Raw genomic sequence first — 18,328 nt, forward strand, 5'->3', positions numbered from 1 at the left:
TTCCAGATTCAGTTTTTTGTTTTTGTTTGGAAGCTTTCATTGACCCCTACCCTGGGTTAGCACTATAGTCACCATGTTCTAGAGGATCTGTTCAATCATTTATCACATTGTCTAGTCTGCCCCCTCCACTCTCTCTAGACTGTAAAACTCTGAAGAGTAGGGATTCTATCTTATTTATCTCTATATCCTAAACGTCCACAGCAAATTGTATTTACAGACTATTAAATTCTTTCTAATATCAAAGGCTATCAGATCCACAGGCTAATAGTATCTTCTAGCATCGTTATCATCATAAAAGTGTCTGTTATTTTTCTCTATGTTAACATCATCTATAAATTTCATAATGATTTCTTTTACGGTATTATCAGAGTTATTAGTAGAATATTTTTTCAGTATAGGACTAGGTATACAGTACCATGGAATAATTCTCAAAATAATATCTCGAAGTGCAAGTTCCACTTTTTTAAAATATAAATTTGTATTTAAAAATGTAAACAGTTTTACCTGCTGTTATCACTAAATTCTAGAAAAATAGCTTTAAAAAAATCACAATTTGCAGTGTCCTGCTAGCTAAAGACTAAGAGGACCTTACTCTGAAATAACAATCTTCATAATCAGGACTGAAATTTATGCCTATGAATTAAAAATGTGAATAACAAGAGGGTGGCAGAAAATAAATGGTAATATCATGATTATAGTTTTTTTTTCAGCTTTTATGCTTTTTGATTCTAGCATATGTTTTATGCATGCTTTGATTTTGAGATAGTATTTCCAGAAGATATCAGTATGGGGTCAAACTCTTAATTACCACTTTTATTTCTTATGGCTATGTCAATGTTTTTAATCTGTACTATTAGGAGATCATTATATTGAAAATTTACATATTGAAAAACCACAATCAAGGCTAACAAATCAATTGTCTCTGAATTTGTTAATAGCTTCTTCATCTAAATAGGTGGGAATAATACACTCATAAGGTTGCTGGGACACCATTTATAAAAGACCTTGGACAGCACATGGTATGCCCTGAATAAATAGTCATCATTTTTGGTACACCAATAATCTCTGATGATATCTCTTGGGTCTCTTTCTTTTGAAGTCACTGCACTCTGCTGGGCATGGGATCATCAGCTTTCTTCCAAACCCATATCCCAGAGATGGAAACATACAAATATTCTTTCTGCTTTGGTCTCTTGTCCCTATGGGGGAGTGCTTTGGTTTGAAGGTGAGTTTGAAGGGGAGTACAAAGTCATCAAAACCACACCAATACTGTTGTTATAGCCTAAGGATTATGCAAGATTGACAGCCTACAGCCCTGATTTTCCAGAACCTAAGCCCAGGATCATAACAGGCCATACAAAGTACTTGGCACATGGTGAATATTCCATAAGAGATTTTAGGGTGAATGAATTTAGGCTTTAATATTTCACAGTTCTGAATTCTCCTCATTAAGAAACTCATCTTTCCTGGATGTGGAGTTCATGTTGAATGATAGACTTATTGTTAGCCATCCAGCTGCTTTCTAGAGCTACTCTATCTGTATTTTTGAAAAGGTGACCATAATGAAGGTATTCACTGCAAAGGATCAGTTATTGATACACTACTGTTAGTACTTTATATTAATTTTTCCACTTACATTAATTACTGTGAATGGTTGCTCTGATATGACAAAGAGATAGAGATACAAGGGCAGATATGAGTAGCTAAAAGAAGAGATGGAAAGTGAGACAGAAAGGCCTTATTTTGTATCCTTGATCACGTACTTTTTATATGCCTAACTGTGGGAACATATCCAACCACTATATTAGTTATCCAGCATGTAAAATAGGCATACTAGTATTTGCTCTGTAGAAGAGTTGAGAGGAATGAAAACAAATCATGGAAAGTTCTTATAATAAAGTTAACAGAAAATTTCTTTGGCTGTCTAGGGACTGGCAATACTGAGGCCCACTGGGAGAGTGCTTTGGTTTGATAGCATAGAACAAACAAAGGAGCATTCCATCTTATATTTGTTAATATTTACATGTCCTATGTTACTGTAGATTAGGAACAGACAGAGAACTGGAACATACTAAATGTAGATTAGGAACAGACAGAGAACTGGAGCTATCTGCTTGAGAAGTCTTGGTTTTTATATTACACATCACTGTGTTATAAGACAATAAATACCCACTACAATTTTTTGTTTCTTCCATAAATTCCCAGAGGAAAATGGCAGCAGGAAATCACTCCGCAGTGAATGAGTTCATCCTTGCTGGGCTAACAGAGCATCCAGGACTCCAGCTGCCCCTTTTCCTCCTCTTCCTAGGAATCTTTGTGGTCACGGTGGTGGGAAACCTGGTCATGATCACACTGATTGGGCTCAGTTCTCACCTGCACACCCCCATGTACTATTTCCTCAGCAGCTTGTCCTTCATTGACCTCTGTCAGTCCACTGTCATTACCCCCAAAATGCTGGTGAGCTTTGTGACAGAGAAGAATACTATCTCCTACCCAGCGTGTATGACTCAACTCTTCTTCTTCCTCGTTTTTGTTATATCAGAAAGTCATATGTTGGCTGTAATGGCATATGATCGCTATGTTGCCATCTGTAACCCCTTGCTTTACAATGTCACCATGTCTTATCAGCTCTGTTCTTGTATGGTAGTTGGGGTTTATATCATGGGCTTGACTGGTGCCACAGCTCACACAGGCTGCATGCTAAGAGTGCTTTTCTGCAAGGCTGATGTGATCAACCATTACCTCTGTGATCTTTTTCCTCTACTGGAGCTCTCCTGTTCCAGTATTTACATCAATGAGGTGGTAGTTTTGTGTTTCAGTGCATTTAATATCCTCACTCCACTCCTGACCATCCTCAGCTCTTACATCTTCATCATCTTCAACATCCTCCAAATCCACTCCAAGGAGGGCAGGTCCAAAGCCTTTAGCACATGCAGCTCCCACATCTCAGCTGTTGCTATCTTCTATGGATCTGCAGCGTTCATGTACCTGCAGCCATCATCAGTCAGCTCCATGGATCACGGGAAAGTGTCCTCTGTGTTTTACACCATTATTGTGCCCATGCTGAATCCCCTGATCTACAGCCTGAGGAATAAAGATGTCAAAATTGCCTTCAATAAAATCCTTGAAAAAAGAAGTTTCCTGTGAAAATGAGTGTTTTGCCTTGGCAAAAATTTATAATTTCCTGAGAAAGTTTGGTAAGAAAACAGTCCAGACACAGGAATGTGTGTCCACAAGTAATTAGATGGTTTCTACTATTAATTCTTGATTTTTGGGGATGAAAGTGGCAAGGAGAGGACTGGAGTCATAGTGTTATGATATGGAGAGCAGCGCTGTTTGAGGATGTGCCAGAGTCCACATGTCCATAAAACTCTGTATTACCTCTAAACATTAATACAGTATTCAAAGGCCTTCATGTGCATTACTACAAGCATGGAATATGGAACTTTTTTAGCCAAGACTTATTCATCTTTAATTCTTTTTTTAAATTTAAAATTTTTATTTTTTTGGCCACCCTGTGTGACTTGCAATATCTTAGTTCCCCCAACCAAGAAGTAAACTTGGGTCCACACGTTGAAAATGCTGAGTCCTAACTGCAGGACTGCCAGGGAAATTCAAAATTTATTTTTCTTAATTCGAGGAATAAATCCATCTAATCAGTATCTTTTGTTTTTCTCAATATGTTGTGTACCTGTTGCTGTTTACTAGTAAGACAAATGTCTCTGGAAGTGTGATCTCTATAATAAACAATGTTTAGTCATTTTGAATCTATAAAATTCAATCTTTAATTCTTAATTTGTGCACAGAAATGTATTAGGAGTTACAAGGGCATATGATGGGTGATAAGACATAATTCCTATGTCATAGGGCACACATATGATCCACACTATAGTGGAGAGATTGACAATAATAAACAGTACTGAAAAATCATGTTCATTTTGACTTCTATCTTTATGCAGCATTCCTTACTCCACAGTTCTAAGATAATTCTACTTCCATTTCCCTGACAATCCTGTACTCATTTTCTCTTCTCTCTAAAAAACATATCCTTTTGTGCCATTCATATTATAGAATCTTAAGATTTAGAAGTGACATTCTTTTATTATTACAACATATGGACCATTCACTCACATAGAAGTTTACAATTGAAAAAATTTTTCTGATTAATGGTAAGTACCTGTCTTATCCCCAAAGTATCTATCATGGAAAAGAAACTGAATTATTTTGAGGAAGAAAAGGAGATATTTAAGCAATAAATTCCAGCTTTACCCTTTGACTCAGTATGAGCTGTTATACCTGGTAAAAATCCCTAGTGTCTTAGATGGTAAAGAGTCTGCCTGCCAATGAGAGATGCAGGTTCAATCCCTGGGTCTGGAAGATCTCCTGGAGGAGGAAATGGCAACCCACTCCAGTATTCTTGCCTGGAAAAGTCCATGGACAGAGGAGCAAAGTGGGGTACAGTCCATCGGGTGACAAAGAGTCAGACATGACTGAATGACTAACACTTTTTTTCTTTTCAAACTGTATTTTAAACATCATCTGTCTCATCTAAAAATGCTAAAGCAGTGTTTTCTTTGAAGTCATCTTGCCTTCAAACATGCAATAGTAACACTTCTGTGAGATATCACCCTTTATCTTATCTTATAAAACCTAAATTCATAATGTGTGAGGCAAGGTTATGCCTCTCTTTGAGAATTAGAGGAAAATTTCTTTTTGACTTATTATGTAAGCAATGGCACCACACTCCAGTACTCTTGCCTGGAAAATCCCATGGATGGAGGAGCCTGGTGGGCTGCAGTCCAAGGGGTCGCTAAGAGTCGGACACGACTGAGTGGCTTCACTTTCACTTTTCACTTTCATGAATTGGAGAAGGAAATAGCAACCCACTCCAGTGTTCTTGCCTGGAGAATCCCAGGGACGGGGGAGCCTGGTGGGCTGCTATCTATGGGGTCTCACAGAGTCGGACACGACTGAAGTGACTTAGCAGCAGCAGCAGCAGCAGCAGCAGTACTAATCATTCTGAAAGTTCCTACTCCACTTTTTAATCCATGAAAACTCTCTGTATACATGTATATCTATCTATATGTGTACATATGTGTATGTATATATGTCTATGTTTATGTGTAAACGATATGAATATTATAATTCTAAACCAATCTGCATTTTTATTGCTAGGATATGCTTTATAAGGCTTATGTGTGTAATAATTATTTTATTACTCTATGGATTAAACAAACAATATTGAATAAATTTTTTCATATGGATGGCTGAAAGATAGGAATGAATATTTCTGAGAATTTTTGTTTGTTTCTGAGCATTCATTTGTGTATTTCTGCTGCTCAGTGCTCAGTCATGTCTGACTCTCTGTGACCCCATGGACTGTAGCCTATCTGGCTCGTCTGTCCACGGGATTCTGCAGGCAAGAATACTGGAGTGGGTTTCCATTTCCTCCTCCAGGGGATCTTTCTGACTCAGGAATCGAAACTGCATCTCGTATATCTCCTGCCTTGGCAGGCAGATTCCCTAGCATTACCACTACCTGGGAAGCTCCATTTGTGTATTAAAACTATCAAAAAGATTAAAGAAAGATAAAACATGTCTGTATTTACTCTAGTGATATGAGAACTGATAGTAGATATGGATTAAAATATTGGAATAGATAGACAGATTCCAAAGTGGAGATGAAACTTTACCACAATAATGAGAGGTAAAGGACTTTGAAAAAGAACTACTACAAATGAGACAAAAATTAACAAATAAATAGGATTTTTTAGATACCAGTACAGAGGGCACACTGTTTTAATAATGGAAAATAACATGATACAATAAATATATTCTAACACTAGGCAGTATGATAACCTTGGATAAAGCTCTCATACAGAGTGTGTCTTTCATTAGTTCTCATACAAGCACATATTAATTTCTAAAAATTATACAGTTCCTTATGTACAATTAGCATTTCAAGGATGTCACAGGAGTGGATTTTGGAAAATTACTTTATATCTTCTGCTTTAGTCACAGTTAGTTGTTTCTATGCATTACACACACAGAAGTACATACATACCATGGTACATAATCCTGAAAGTGACACAGGACAGGTTCAGTGGCTCACTGGGGACATAAGCTGCTTACCAACTGCTGCTCTGCTACAACATCTAGCTTCCATCCACCGTTTGGTCTCAGAGAGTAGTTCCAGATTCATCCTTCATTTCTACCTCTCAGCCATCAGAACTAAAGAAAGGGAAGGAGAGAATGTCCCCTAACTTGAAGACAACCACCTGGAAGTGACAGACCTCACCTCCTCTTATTTCCCTTCAGTGTGACCCAGTCATATGGTCCAAGGTGGCTGTAAGAGGGGCTAAGAAATACCATATCTATGTAGCCACCTGCCTAACTAAGAACTGGGGCATTTATTATTGAGGAAGAGAGGGTAAATTAGGAATAACTTAATCTCTTCCACTCTTTTGAGTATTTGTATTTAGTCCTAGACAGCTGTGTGTTGTTCTCTCTAGAGTTAACATTTGAATTTGGCTTTGGATCTAAAAGAATAATAATATGAACTGTGATTAAAATTATATGTATATATATATTATGTGTATAATATGCAAAATATATTAATATTTCATAACTATTAGGATCTGCCAGAAGGCTGTTTGTCCTGCTGGATGGGATAGTTTCTGTAATATCTCGACAATGTGGTTTATTCCTATCACTTCATTCTTGCTGCTTTCCTGTCTTGATATAGCTTCTTGACTCCATACTCCTTTTCCAGTTTTACACATATTTCAGTTATAAACACCTTTCAAGAACAAATGCAAGTTTTTAATTCTCCATGCATTTCTGACCACTCCACACTATTATCAAGAACATTTCTGGTTCCTCACACAACTGTAATAATGATGTATTTTATGATACTGCTTATCATTAGAGAATGTTTGTGAGTATTCTATCAAAGTTATCAGAATGTTGACAATAGTTGTTTTGTGTTACACTATACCATATTTATTGTTCTAAGTTCTGATAGTTATTGATGAGCAACATTTTCCTATGTGTTTATGGAATATTCTACTCTAGGTTTTACCCTTTTTCATAGCAATTTGAAAAAATACCTTGAAAATCAGATTAAAATCTTATACCCAACAATAAATTAAAACCTTTTAAAATTTGATTAGTCAATATTCAGAAACAGTTTAGTCACTCGGTTGTGTCCAACACTTTGTGGCCCCAGGACCGCAGCACGCCAAGCCTCCCTGTCCATCACCAGCTCCCAGAGTTTACTCAAACTCATGTCCATTGAGTCGGTGATGCCATCCAACCATCTCATCCTCTGTCATCTCCCACCTTCATCTCCTCCCACCTTCAATCTTTCCCAGCATCAGGGTCTTATCAAATGAGTCAGTTCTTCACATCAGTTGGCCAAAATATTGGAGTTTCAGCTTCAACATCAGTCCTTCCAATGAACACCCAGGACTGATCTTTAGGATGGACTGGTTGGATCTCCTTGAAGTTCAAGGGACTCTCAAGAGTCTTCTCCAACACCACAGTACAAAAGCATCCGATATTCTTTGGCACTCAGCTTTGTTTATAGTCCAACTCTCACATCCATACATGACTGCTGCAAAAACCATAGCCTTGACTAGACGGACCTCTGTTGGCAAAGTAATGTCTCTGCTTTTTAATATGCTGTCTAGCAGGCTCATAACTTTCCTTCCAAGGAGTAAGCGTCTTTTAACTTCATGGCTGCAGTCAGCTCTGCAGTGATTTTGGAGCTCCCCCCAAATAAAGTCTGTCCTGTTTCCACTGTTTCTCCATCTCTATTTGCCATGAAATGATGGGACCAGATGCCATGATCTTAGTTTTCTGAATGTTGAGCTTTAAGCCAACTTTTTCACTCTCCTCTTTCACTTTCATCAAGAGGCTTTTTAGTTCTTCTTCGCTTTCTGCCATAAGAGTGATGTCATCTGCATATCTGAGATGATTGGTATTTCTCCCAGCAATCTTGATTCCAGCTTGTGCTTCTTCTAGCCCAGCATTTCTCGTGATTTACTCTGCATGTAAGTTATATAAACAGGGTGACAATATAGCTTTGACATACTCCTTTCCCTATTAGGGACCAGTCTGTTTTTCCATGTCCAGTTCTAACTGTTGCTTCCTGACCTGCATATAGATTTCTCAAAAGGCAGTTCAGGTGGTCTGGTATTCCCATCTCTTTAAGATTTTTCATAATTTACTGTGAACCCCACACAGTCAAAGGGTTTGGCATAGTCAATAAAGCAGAAATAGATGTTTTCCTGGAACTCTCTTGCTTTTTTGATGATCCAATGAATGTTGGCAATTTGATCTCTGGTTCCTCTGATTTTTCTAAAACCAGCCTGAACATCTGGAAATTCACAGTTCATGTACTGTTGAAGCCTGGCTTGGAGAATTTTAAGCATTACTTTGCAAGTATGTGAGAAGAGTGCATTTATGCAGTAGTTTGAACATTCTTTGGCATTGCCTATTTTTGGGACTGGAATGAAAAGTGACCTTTTCCAGTCCTGTGGCCACTGTTGAGTTTTCCAAATTTGCTGGCATATTGAGAACAGCACTTAGACCAGAAACTATAAAACTCCTAGAGGAGAACATAGGCAAAACACTCTCCGACATACATCACAGTAGGATCCTCTATGACCCACCTCCCAGAATATTGGAAATAAAAGCAAAAATAAACAAATGGGACCTAATTAAACTTAAAATCTTCTGCACAACAAAGGAAACTATAAGCAAGGTGAAAAGACAGCCTTCAGAATGGGAGAAAATAATAGCAAATGAAGCAACTGACAAACAACTAATCTCAAAAATATACAAGCAACTCCTACAGCTCAATTCCAGAAAACTAAATGACCCAATCAAAAAATGGGCCAAAGAACTAAATAGACATTTCTCCAAAGAAGACATACAGATGGCTAACAAACACATGAGAACAGCACTTTCATAGTATCATCTTTTTGGATTTGAAATAGCTCAACTGGAATTCCGTCATCTCCACTAGCTTTGCTTTTGTCATGCTTCCTAACACCCACTTGACTTCCCATTCCAGGATGTCTGGCTCTAGGTGAGTGATAGCATCATGATTATCTGGGTCATGAAGATTTTTTTTGTACAGTTCTTCTGTGTATTCTTGCCACCTCTTCTTAAAATCTTCTGGTTCTGTTAGATCCATACCATTTCTGTCCTTTATTGAGCCCATCTTTGCATGAAACATTCCCTAGGTCTCTAATTTTCTTGAAGAGATCTCTAATCTTTCCTATTCTATTGTTTTCCTCTATTTCTTTGCATTGATCACTGGAAGACTTTCTTATATCTCCTTGCTATTCTTTGGAGCTCTGCATTCAAATGGGTATATCTTTTATTTTCTCCTTTACTTTTCACTTCTCTTCTTTTCACAACTATTTGTAAGGCCTCCTCAGACAGCCATTTTGCTTTTGTGCATTTCTTTTTCTTGGGGAAGGTCTTGCTGCCTGTCTCCGGTACAATGTCATGAACCTCTGTCCATAGTTCATCAAGCACTCTGTTTATCAGATCTAGTCCTTTAAATCTATTTCTCACTTTCACTGTATAATTGTAAGGGATTTGATTTAAGTCATACCTGAATGGTCTAGTGTTTTTCCTTACTTTCTTCAACTGAAGTCTGAATTTGGCAATAAGGAATTCATGATCTGAGGCATAGTCAGCTCCCAGTCTTGTTTTTGCTGACTGTATAGAGCTTCTCCATCTTTGGCTGCAAAGAATATAATCAATCTGATTTCGGTGTTGACCATCTGGTGATGTCCATGTGTAGAGTCTTCTCTTGTTTTGTTAGAACACCCTCTTTCAGCTGTCCCTGGATGAATAAAATTATGACCAACACTTACTTATTTACTCACTTTGATGAAGGTAGTGTGAGAATTTTGTTCACTTATATGGAGTCTGTATTAATGTACCACTAACTTACCTCTTGAGAAACTTATATGCAGGTCAGGAAGCAACAGTTAGAACTGGACATGGAACAACAGACTGGTTCAAAATAGGAAAAGGAGTACGTCAAGGCCGTATATTGTCACCATGCTTATTTAACTTATACGCAGAGTACATCATGAGAAACACTGGGCTGGAAGAAGCACAAGCTGGAATCAAGATTGCCGGGAGAAATATCAATCACCTCAGATATGCAGATGACACCACCCTTATGGCAGAAAGTGAAGAGGAACTCAAAAGCCTCTTGATGAAAGTGAAAGAGGAGAGTGAAAAAGTTGGCTTAAAGCTCAACATTCAGAAAACAAAGATCATGGCATCTGGTCCCATCACTTTATGGCAAATAGATGGGGAAACAGTGGAAACAGTGACAGACTTTATTTTTCTGGGCTCCAAAATCACTGCAGATGGTGACTGCAGCCATGAACTTAAAAGATGCTTACTCCTTGGAAGGAAAGTTATAACCAACCTAGATAGCATATTCAAAAGCAGAGACATTACTTTGCAAACAAAATCTGTCTAGTCAAGGCTATGCTTTTTCCAGTAGTCATGTATGGATGTGAGAGTTGGACTGTGAAGAAAGCTGAGCACCGAAGAATTGATGCTTTTGAACTGTGGTGTTGGAGAAGACTCTTGAGAGTCCCTTGGACTGAAAGAAGATGCAACCAGTCCATTCTAAAGGAGATCAGCCCTGGGATTTCTTTGGAAGGAATGATGCTAAAGCTGAAACTGCAATACTTTGGCCACCTTATGTGAAGAGTTGACTCATTGGAAAAGACTCTGATGCTGAGAGGGATTGGGGGCAGAAGGAGAAGGGGATGACAGAGGATGAGATGGCTGGATGGCATCACCGACTCAGTGGACATGAGTTTGGGTGAACTCTGGGGGTTGGTGATGGACAGGGAGGCCTGGTGTGCTGCAATTCATGGGGTCGCAAAGTCGGACACGACTGCGTGACTGAACTGAACTGAACTGAAACATCTTTCAAATGATTTTATTAAAAACTCTTGTTTATTGGTACTTGCTGTATGTAATGCACCATGCCAAACACTGTATTGAGTGAACACTCTAGTGCAGAAGTAAAATCGGTACATAACCCATAATAATTGATACAAATTTATTTATGTACTAACTATAACATAATAATTATATTAATGGGCACATAGAAAATCTTATTAACTGGGGCTTCCACTGTTAAAGTCCTTAACTAAAGGGTCTTTAAAGTCAATTACATTTTATAAGATAAAGGGAGTAGAGTGAGAAGAGCTAAAGGACTTTGTTGATTCAAAACTGTGAGCCTATTATGCTGTTTTGTGAAATAATTAAATCATGTGAAACCTGTTGGGACATTATAAAGAAAACTTTTCTTGTCAGATGTTATGAATCTTGGAATGACAAAGAATTTGGCTTGACTTTATTTGGAGACCATGGAAAATATTCATAATTTAAAAATTTAATATTCAGCAAAATATTTCAAATCTCTGTATTACCATATGTGTTAATGTAGAAAGGAGCAACAAGAAGATATGCTAAGGAAAAGAAAACTTAAAACTCTTGCCATGATTAAAGAATAAAAATGTTGGCCAAATAAAGCATATTATAGAGAGAAGCTGAATATATTAACAGTAAAATAACATTGACATTTTCTTACCAAAAGCTAGGGACTGGGCTAAGCTCTTCATAAGAATCATTTTACTTAATTTTCACATGAAACAGATTTTTTTATTTTTCAGTGTTGGAGAGCAGACCTGATCATCTGAAGGTCATGTGGCAAGTATGGGATTCAGGGAGGTTTCAATGCACTAATTCTAACAGCATCAGGGCTTACATGTGTGTGTTCAGTCGCTAAGTTATGTCCAACTCTTTGTGACCTCATAGACTATAGCCCACCGGACTCTTCTGTCCACGGGATTCTCCAGGCAAGAATACTGGAGTGTTTTGCCATTTCCTACTTCAGGGGATCTTCCCAACACAGGGATCAAACCCGAGTCTCCTGTGTCTCCTGCATTGCAAGCAGATTCTTATAAAAATTCTAAAATCATGAAACAGTGAAACTGAGATGTTAAAGATTATTTAATACAAGCATCAAGTGTTTATTGTTATTAAAAATGCCTGCTAAGTAACTAGTTATTCAGTATGAAATCAACATTTTTATTGTAAGATCTGGGTATTTTGATGGTTGGAGTGTTTGTTTTGCTGTGAAACCAAATATTTCTCCAACAGTTTCAAGCAGTAATTTTTCTTCACTCTTCTGATGATACATAAAATAAACCCAATAACTCTTAAATAAAGCAATATGTTGAACTATAAGATAACTATCAGGTGTCACATAAGTATTTTGCTGGAAAAGCATCCTCAGTTATTTCAGCATTCTAATATGGAAAATATTTGATCATTTTTCTGAAAATTTCCAATTTTTTTTCTGTCACATAAAGCATTTCACCTTGAACTGAACACATTAATCCAACCATTGCTTGAGTTTTAAGTAAGATTATGAATTTTCATTTTATAGAATCTGCTCATTATCTGTACAAGTGTAAACTAAGAGTGAGTTGATTTTTAAACAAAGAACACCTCCCACAGTTAACAAATGCTGAATTTAAATTAAAATTTCTAATTGTATTTTTGTGTACTCTACTAATCCACATCTCTATCATCTTTGAATTTCATAGTGAACATCTGCAAAATATATGATTGTATTGATAAAAAAAGACCAGAATAAATGAGACCGAATATTTGTCTTCAAAAAGGCATCTTATATTTTGGGGGAATATAAATAGTTTCTCACCCTTTCCATTAACCATGAAGTGCAAATTGCATGGAATAAATTTTATACATTGATTCCCCTGGTCACAGTGGTGGAGTACATGACCTATATTGAGGTCATTATGTTCTGAACCACAAGATTGTCAAAATTAGAATAAAGGAGGAAGGTTCCTGAGTTTGGAAATGCCACTGAGGTGTAAGTATGAAGTCTGCCATGAAGTTAAGTTTCTGCCTTCTGGAATCAAAGTCCTGGGAGAAGGAAGTTGGGACATTAAAGCCATAGATCTCAGGTGAAATGATATAGTTTCCCATTCCTTTAGATATTCTGTGTTATGATTCTAATAAGGAAAATAGTTGAGAATAATACAATTACTTTTCATAGATTTATGAATCATCTGTTAATTTATTAGAGAAAGCACACACTACTCATATATTCCCAGTGAAATAAACCAATACAATATTGTAAAGTTAAAAAATAAAATTAAAAAAAAATCCTAAAAGATGAAAAAAAATACAATGCCATTTTACATGAATATTATTAAGACATACATAAAGAACATGGGAAGAAAGAAAAAGTCCTCAGAGGTCTCAATAGTACTGTTAACTCTGATTTTAAAAATCTATGGGTTGGTGTTTTCTCTTAAAATGTTATGAAGTATCTTAATTATAAATTTCATGAAGTTTGTATATTTTTCCTCTGATTAAACTAGGATCATTGTTTGTCTCAGAGGAGCGGGAGAGACTCAGGAGATCCCTGCATCATGAGTCTCTTTTTATGAGGGATCAAACAATGACCCTCCGAGAATTGCTCTCCCCAGTACCCACTCACAGGAGCACACGTGCCCACAGACACTCACACACATGCACACATGGGCATAAAATCTACTCATTTTCTCTTTCAACATAGGACTGATTGAGAAGATAATGGGCCCTGGAAATCACTCCTCAGTGACTGAGTTTATCCTCGCTGGGCTCACAGAACAGCCACAACTCCAGCTGCCCCTTTTCCTCCTCTTCCTAGGAATCTATGTGGTCACGGTGGTGGGAAACCTGGGCATGATCACACTGACTGCGCTCAGTTCTCACCTGCACACCCCCAGGTACTATTTCCTCACCAACTTGTCCTTTATTGATCTCTGTCAGTCCACTGTCATTACGCCCAAAATGCTGGTGAGCTTTGTGACAGAGAGGAATATTATCTCCTATCCTGAATGCATGACTCAATTTTATTTCTTCATCATTTTTGCTATTGCAGAAAGTCACATGTTGGCTGAAATGGCATATGACCGCTATGCTGCCATCTGCAACCCCTTGCTTTACAACATCACCATGTCTTATTAAATCTGCTTCTGCCTCACAGTGGGAGTTTATATTTTGGGCATCACTGGATCCACAATCCATACAGGATTTATGTTGGGACTCCTTTTCTGCAAGAACAATGTGGTTAACCATTATTTCTATGATCTCTTCCCACCTTTGGTGCTATCCTGTTCCAGCATCTATGTTAATGAATTATTGGTTATATTCTTAAGTGCATTTAACATTTTGATTCCTGCCTTAGTTATTTTGCTTCCTACATCTTCATCATCTCCAGCATCCTCCAAATCCACTCCAAGGAGGGCAGGTCCAAAGCCTTCAGCACCTGCAGCTATCACATCTCAGCTGTTGCTATTTTCTATGGATCTACTGCATTCATGTACCTGAAGCCATCATCAGTCAGCTCTACAGACCAAGGGAAAGTGTCCTCTGTGTTTTATATCATTATTTTGCCCATGCTAAACCCCATGATCCACCCCCTATGAAATACAGATGTTAAATTTGCACTGAAAAAAATTCTAGACTGTGCAAAACATATATGAAAAGAGCCAATATCATAATGGCATATCAGTCATTTGGACTGCCAAGAAATCCCAATCATAATTATCTAGAATATATTTAATAGAAAAAACTCTATCCTTAATTGATACCTTTGTAATAGGTGTTAGTAAATTGTTTTCCAACAAATATATATTATTAGGACTCTAAGAGGTGAATTATTTGGTGATTAGGTCAGAACTAATAAGTAATAGACAAGATAATTTGAAGCTAATAAAAATTCCAAGATGTTGCAGCTAATGTTCCCTAGTTCTCAATCCATTAGGAGACCCATTCAAATTTGTATGTCTCTCTATTGTTGTTCAGTTACTCAGTCGTGTCCAAGGACTCTTTATGATCCCGAGGACTGCTGCATGCCAGGCTTCTCTGTCGTTCTCCATCTCCTGGAGTTTGCTCAAACTCATGTCCATTGAATTGGCAATGCCATCCAACCATTGACCATCTTGTCCTCTGTCAACCCCTTCTCCTTACTTCAATCTCTCCCAGCATCAGGGTCTTTTCCGATGAGTTGACTCTTTGCCTCAGGTGGCCAAAGTATGTTTCTCTGAGTTTTCTCCAGTTATATTTTCATATTATGTTTCATTATGTTAAGTATTATACCTCCTTAGTATGAAGTTTCAAATTTCATGAGGTCTATAACTGTGATTTTGTAATTCTTTTATTCCAGTTTAAATAGCATTGAGTGGTAAAATTCTTTCTAAACTCAACATCTAAAAAACTAAGATCTTGGCTACTGGTGCCATCACTTCATGGCAAATAGATGGGGAACAAGTGGAAACAGTGACAAATTTTATTTTCTTGGGCTCCAAAATCCATGCGAATGGTGACTGTGGCCACAAAATTAATAGATACTTGTGCCTTGAAAGAAAAGCTATGATTAACCTAGACAGCATATTAAGAAGTATATATAAAACATATATCTCTATATTTTCCCTCACCATTTCCCTTTTAGTAGTAGAGGAAAATTAAGTCATCAGTTTTCTGGTGAGTCTTTTTAAAAACTTTTCATGGGGTGTCAATATCCCGTTGATGCAGACCACACATTGTAAAGTAAAAAAAAAAAAAATTTTTTTTGAATATTGCTCTTAATATGTGTCTAGTCTTATGAATAGTCTAAATAGAATTAGCAGAGATAAATGAGAATAAAAAGTTTCAAATCTGACACATAAAGGTTTTCCCTTCTGATTTTCTACTTATTCCTCGTGGGCAATTACTTTAGAAAATTCCTTTAGTGTATGTCTTTAAAATTTCCTAAAGTTTTGAACTGTAAATTAGCTTGACAGAGAAGTCCCTGGAGCTCAAACAAAACCTATCACATCCTTGTTTACAATACATAATCTGATAAAAGCGAGGCATCGTATCTATTAAACAGTAGTGAGTCAATGTGGAAAAGAGAAATTCTGATTATTTCTGAAGAGTTGATACTTGTGAGACAAGATTCTAGTGGGAGATCATTATCATTATTTGTTCCCCATCAGACTTTTAATATCAGTACCAGAGAGTATAAAATCATCATTCATATCAACCAACTTTTACAGAAGGCTGCTGACATGTTCAGAGGTCAGGACCAATGATTCACAATAGAGACTATTAGATCCTGACCCTCAACAACAAGGAGTCATGCAAGGTGAGGACTCAGAACTATCCAGCAGAATCATGAGAATAATTTTTTCTCTTAGAAAAATAGGGAAGAAAAATACAAGGTATTGACATCTTGGAAAGCATCTGTGCTGTGTCTGAATCCCAACTCTTAACTATTAAAATTTAGAGTCCTTTAATTTGGCTCCCTCTCACAGCATTTAGAGATGCTCATAGTTATTTATCTATCTCTACCTGTCATCACTCTAATATTCACACTCCCTCATGAACAGAGATTTCCTGATTCATCTACTTGTTCCTTCTAATAAAATGATGGCAAAGACTTCCTGTTTACTCACTTCAACTCAGGCAGTGTAAGCATTTCATTGACTTGTGTTTAGTCTCTAACCTATCTCTAAATTTCTTTCAATATTTTTATTAAAAGCACGTGTTTATTGGTATTTGTTGTAAGTCAGGAACTGTGCCAAATACTGTATTGAGTTTACAGTCTAATAGAAAAGAAAAATGAATTAAAAAATAAACTCATAATAAGTATATATACTATTAAGTGTGTACTTAACCACTTCAGTATTCTTGCCTTGAGAACCCCATGAACAGTATGAAAAGGCAAAAAGATAGAACACTGAATGATGAACTCCCCAGGTCAGTAGGTGCCCAATATGCTACTGGAGATCAGTGGAGAAATAACTCCAGAAAGAATGAAGGGATGGAGCCAAAGCAAAAACAATACCCAGCTGTGGATGTGACTGGTAATGAAAGTAAAGTCTGAGCATGGCCCTGCCCATCAGAGCAAGAACATTACTTCTGTGATCTCTTTCCACTCTTGGAGCTATCTTGTCCCAGAATCTATATCAATGAATTATTGGTTCTAGTCTTGAGTGAATTTAACATCCTGACTCCTGCCTTAACCATCCTTACATCCTACATCTTCATCCTCTCCAGCATCGTCCAAATCCAGCCCACTGAGGGCAGGTCCAAAGCTTCAGCACCTGCAGCTCTCACATCTCAGCTGTTGCTGTTTTCTTTGGATCTGCGGCATTCATGTACCTGCAGCCATCATTTGTGAGCTCCATGGATCAAGGAAAAGTGTCCTCTGTGTTTTATACCTGCCTTGTTCCCCTGCCAAGTCCTCTGATTTACAGTCTGCAGAATAAGGATGTCAAACTTGTTCTGAAGAAAGTTCTGGAAAGAGGAAAATGTATATAAATAGAATCAATAGCATGATGTTATAGAAGTCCTTTGGTTTGCTTAGATAAGCAGTGTGTTATATTTACTTTTCAAGTTTTTGGAAATTTATTGATACGTCTCTATATAATTCACCTCCAAAATTCTCCTTCTGGCTACTTCTTTGAACATACATTACAATGATTATTTAAGGAGAAACACAATAATAAAATTTTAAAAGTTATTGAATATTAATGGAGCTTAGTTTTATTTTTAATGATAGTATATCTAGGAAGAACAACAATGCTTATGATGATTATGGTGAAAATCACCATATTATTGTATGGTGCATAAAGCACTATGCCCAGTATTTTAAATTTATAGCTGTATTTACTACATTCCTTCAGGACAGAGAAGAAATGGAAGGTTATTTCATTTGTTCATATGCCACAGTCCCCAACATAATAAATGATAGAGCAGACATAATAAGTGGTACTTTTGCACAAGAAGATTGTGAGTAAGTCCAATGCCTCCCTGAGAATTCCCTTCTATATATCAAGCATCATCACTTTCTTAAAAGACAGTGTTTCTTTCCTCTAGATGTCTTCTATGCTACTTTCAGTTTTATTTCCTTTGAGATAATGAAAATAATAAAAATCTTTCAAACTCTACTGGCCAAAGCAAAAAATGCAAATATGGAGATTTATTGCAGCATTTCACAGTAGAGAGTCATTAAAGAGATTCAAATTATAACTGATATGAACATATTTATAAAAGCAGCCAAACATTGTCTTACCTTTATATTAATAACACTATAGCTATTTATAAAGCAACTGTTCACAAAAGCCAAATATCCTGCTGAGTTATATCACTTTCATGTTGTTAATGCTCTTTTGTCCCATAACTTATAGAGTTGCCATTTCATGTTCAC

General features: G+C 37.0%; 1 protein-coding gene and 1 pseudogene across 1 annotated transcript; both read left to right on the forward strand.

The window, feature by feature from the left end:
- The first annotated feature begins 2,184 nt into the window (after positions 1-2,184).
- Positions 2,185-3,147, forward strand: LOC109554237 (olfactory receptor 8G1-like). The gene has a single exon (XM_019954556.1). It carries the CDS (start codon positions 2,212-2,214, stop codon positions 3,145-3,147), a length of 936 nt encoding a protein of 311 aa, XP_019810115.1. The 5' UTR covers positions 2,185-2,211.
- A 10,536-nt stretch (positions 3,148-13,683) lies between these two features.
- Positions 13,684-17,439, forward strand: LOC109554027 (putative olfactory receptor 8G3; annotated as a pseudogene).
- The last annotated feature ends 889 nt before the right edge of the window (positions 17,440-18,328 follow it).

Source organism: Bos indicus, chromosome 29 (genome assembly GCF_029378745.1).
Source record: "Bos indicus isolate NIAB-ARS_2022 breed Sahiwal x Tharparkar chromosome 29, NIAB-ARS_B.indTharparkar_mat_pri_1.0, whole genome shotgun sequence".
Lineage (NCBI taxonomy): Eukaryota > Metazoa > Chordata > Mammalia > Artiodactyla > Bovidae > Bos > Bos indicus.